This window comes from Cucurbita pepo, chromosome LG17 (genome assembly GCF_002806865.2).
Source record: "Cucurbita pepo subsp. pepo cultivar mu-cu-16 chromosome LG17, ASM280686v2, whole genome shotgun sequence".
In the NCBI taxonomy this organism is placed as follows: Eukaryota; Viridiplantae; Streptophyta; class Magnoliopsida; order Cucurbitales; family Cucurbitaceae; genus Cucurbita; species Cucurbita pepo.
The window spans coordinates 5,248,280-5,251,502 of NC_036654.1; the positions used below are offsets into that span (position 1 = coordinate 5,248,280).

Consider the following 3,223-nt stretch of genomic DNA (forward strand, 5'->3'; position numbering starts at 1 on the left):
AACACTATAAAAATTAAAAAAAAAAAAATTCAAATCTATCTACAGCCCCACCACTATATTTTATTAGCTGAACACTATAAAAAAAAAGTAAAAATTACCTGCGGTCTTGCATTGAACTCACTTGATGTTTAAGTCCAGCAATTGGAAAAGTAGCCCTATTTTCACGTATGATATTCACTTTGACAGTCGGTTAGAAGGATATATTTTAAACTAATAATAATATCAATAAAATGACATCAAAATCTTATAATGAGCAGAGAGCAGGTAAGGTTTGAGACTAACCATCCAAAGAGCCCGCCGAATACCACAGTGGCCATAAGAAGTTTCACTCAAAATTGATCTCTTGACATGACAAATTAAGTAGGTCGCAGTCATAAATGTAACATATATTTATGCAGTGACTAACGATGTGAACCATAAATGCTTGGTTCAGATGTGCTCATAAAAAAAGAGAATTAAGTAACGAATACCGTGGACAATAAAAATACATGAATTCGCTTGTCAATCAATGAAAAATGCGATGTGAACAGATATCACAAAAAAATTTAAGTCACTATCTCACTTTTCTAGCTAGTCGTCCATGTTCTTCATGTATTCTTTTGAAAGCTTAGTCTCCATGACAAATTGCTGTTCCTTGACCAAAGAATAGCCTGCTTCAAGAAGGGTGTCCATTGTTTGCTGTTCAACCAAATACAAAAGTCACTCCATGTTTACCTATACTTTAAGTTCAAGTAACTAGACGATGGACATGGAAATAGTGAATGACATACTTCACTGATTCTGTATTAAATAATAAAGAAAAGAGCAAAAGGACTATATATAATTTTCAACTAAAGTAGTGAGTTCTGTTCTGTTCGTTCCTTTTAACTTTATGCAAATCCAGACAGTATACTCCAGAAGACTAACAGAAAAAATTCATTATATTACCATTGTGGAACAAATTTACATATATACTTCCTAAATATTCCATAGACAAAAGGTAATTATGTGCAACTAGTCATTTTCGATTCAGAGATAAATAGTTGGAATGTCATACAGATCTTCAGAACGAACAAGAAGACGTACGTTTTATTATAACAATTAAAACTTACTGTACAGTGAAGATGGATAATGACCACATTGGTGAAGCGAGGATATAAAATGGTGTGAATATTCATGCTAGACTTCTTTAGAGAGCTACACAGCTTCGCTTCAATGTGATATTAAGTATTATTTATTCTATCATACTGACAATTAAGAAAAATTTCATAAATTAACGTGCTATAGAGTGCTTTCATTGTGAATACATCAACATTATGTATCTATAAAAGTAAAAAAAAAAAAAAAGAATTAATAGTACCCACGCATTTGTTGATAGATCAGTCGACTAAGTAACTATTGATCAACATCAAGCAATTAAAGGACTAGCAGAATAGACAAACCAAATAAGCATGAATTTGGAAATGTTATAGATTGATCACCTCTGGTGGTGTGAATGTAGGAAGCTCTTCATTCTTCCTTCTCTTAAGAAGCTTTTCTCCTAGCTTTTCCATTCCTCCAATATCATCAACCCACTGAAACACAAAGGGAGTTCGATGTGAAAATATTGAATTATTCAACTTTTCTAATGGATGGAATGGTTCCTAACACCTTCATTCAATAAATGATTTATAAGAAACATTGATAGTATCAAGGTCTTACAAATGGCAATGAAAATGTTATATACCTTAGATATGGATGTATCATATGTCCGTGACCTTAGAGCTCCATAAAAATCCAAAGCTGAGAAAAAAGAAAAGGATCAATTTTTAAATGTAAGATAATGATGATACGTTCACAACTTTGCTTTGAAAGTTAAGAATGCTGTACGTTGTGGATATTAGAGTGGCAGAGACAGAAAAATATCGTCCGAGACCTTCTAACCTCCCTCACTCCCCACAAATCATACACCAAAATTTTCTCTTTTGTGTGAAACATACAATTGTTGGCAGCTATTGACATTTGTGATGAAACAAAAATGCTACATAAGTATATTGAATTTACAAGATACGACTATATGAATATAAAGAATTTTCATGGTCATCGTCCAGCACTCCACAAAATACACACAAAAAGAGAGAACGAGAGAGCAAGAGTGACCATGATACTACTTCAGGTTCAACTTATTGGAATTTATAATTGATCCTCGCTAAGCGAAAAGGAGTCGCTTTCCACAAACTTGTTGGTGGTATCAACCCCAATTTGAAACCTTTAAAATTGCACAAAAAAGGTTTCTTACCTTGGTTAGGAAACGTGTTTACGATGTCAATGACCTGAGCCCTGGATATCCCATCCTTCTCATACATTCTATGAACAATATTCACTATGTCTTCGCGGTTAGGCTGCCTGTTACCAAATCACATTTTAGAAGAGGGAGGTTTAGCTATAATACTATTTATGACTTGAAAAACAAAAGGAAACAAGAGGGTGAGTATCACAAGTATAGAATGTAACTTATACATTAGGATCCAAACATGATCACAGATCTAAATATATATTATAACTTATACTAGTACAATATATTATAACTTCTTTAAGAAGTTAACAACGTAATAATCTTGAAAACAATTAATTTCATACCAGTAGAATTTTTCCATCCTGCCATCACGAATTAAGGGAGCATAAATAGTTGAAAAATCATTTCCAGTAAGAATGATCGGAATTCTGTTTGTAATATCTGCTTCTCGCCAATCTTGTCCAATGCTAACTCTGTTAGGATTGTCAGCTAGATTCATCAGAGTTCCAGCAACAATTTGATTATTGACTGTCACCTGTGTATTCTCTAGACAAGAACAAAATATAAGCATACTAATTATATATGGTTGAATAAATACTTCAATATATAATATAATCTAATAAATTTTAACTCCAAATGTTAATTTGAATTATCTTTAAAAGAGGTAACAGATGATGCGTTAACGTTATTTTTATTCACTTTTTTTTATAATTTTATGTCTAAGTAAATATAATCTTACCAAATCTACCAATGCCAGCATCAATGTCATTGATCATCAAACAACTCAACTTCCCCTGAAATGGTAAAGAAAAGCCCCGAAGTCATACATTTATTTCTGAATGCATTGAAAATAATTTATAATGAAGAAAAAGTTGGACAGTAGAATTACCAAAAGAGTAAAACAACCATACAAAAAAAAAAAAAAAAAAAAAAAAAAAAAAAAAAAAAAAAAAAAAAAAAAAAAAAAAA

General features: G+C 31.7%; 1 protein-coding gene across 1 annotated transcript in view; it reads right to left on the minus strand.

The window, feature by feature from the left end:
* Window positions 1-323: 323 nt before the first annotated feature.
* LOC111779282 (ribulose bisphosphate carboxylase/oxygenase activase, chloroplastic) overlaps window positions 324-3,223 on the minus strand; it is a 9,818-nt gene continuing 6,918 nt past the window's right edge. The window contains exons 7-12 of the mRNA XM_023659398.1: window positions 2,994-3,048; window positions 2,599-2,800; window positions 2,258-2,364; window positions 1,706-1,761; window positions 1,461-1,553; window positions 324-678 (exon numbers count right to left, since the gene is read on the minus strand). Coding sequence (XP_023515166.1) covers window positions 571-678; window positions 1,461-1,553; window positions 1,706-1,761; window positions 2,258-2,364; window positions 2,599-2,800; window positions 2,994-3,048 — 621 coding nt within the window. The 3' untranslated portion in view covers window positions 324-570. The remainder of the gene's footprint in view (window positions 679-1,460; window positions 1,554-1,705; window positions 1,762-2,257; window positions 2,365-2,598; window positions 2,801-2,993; window positions 3,049-3,223) is intronic.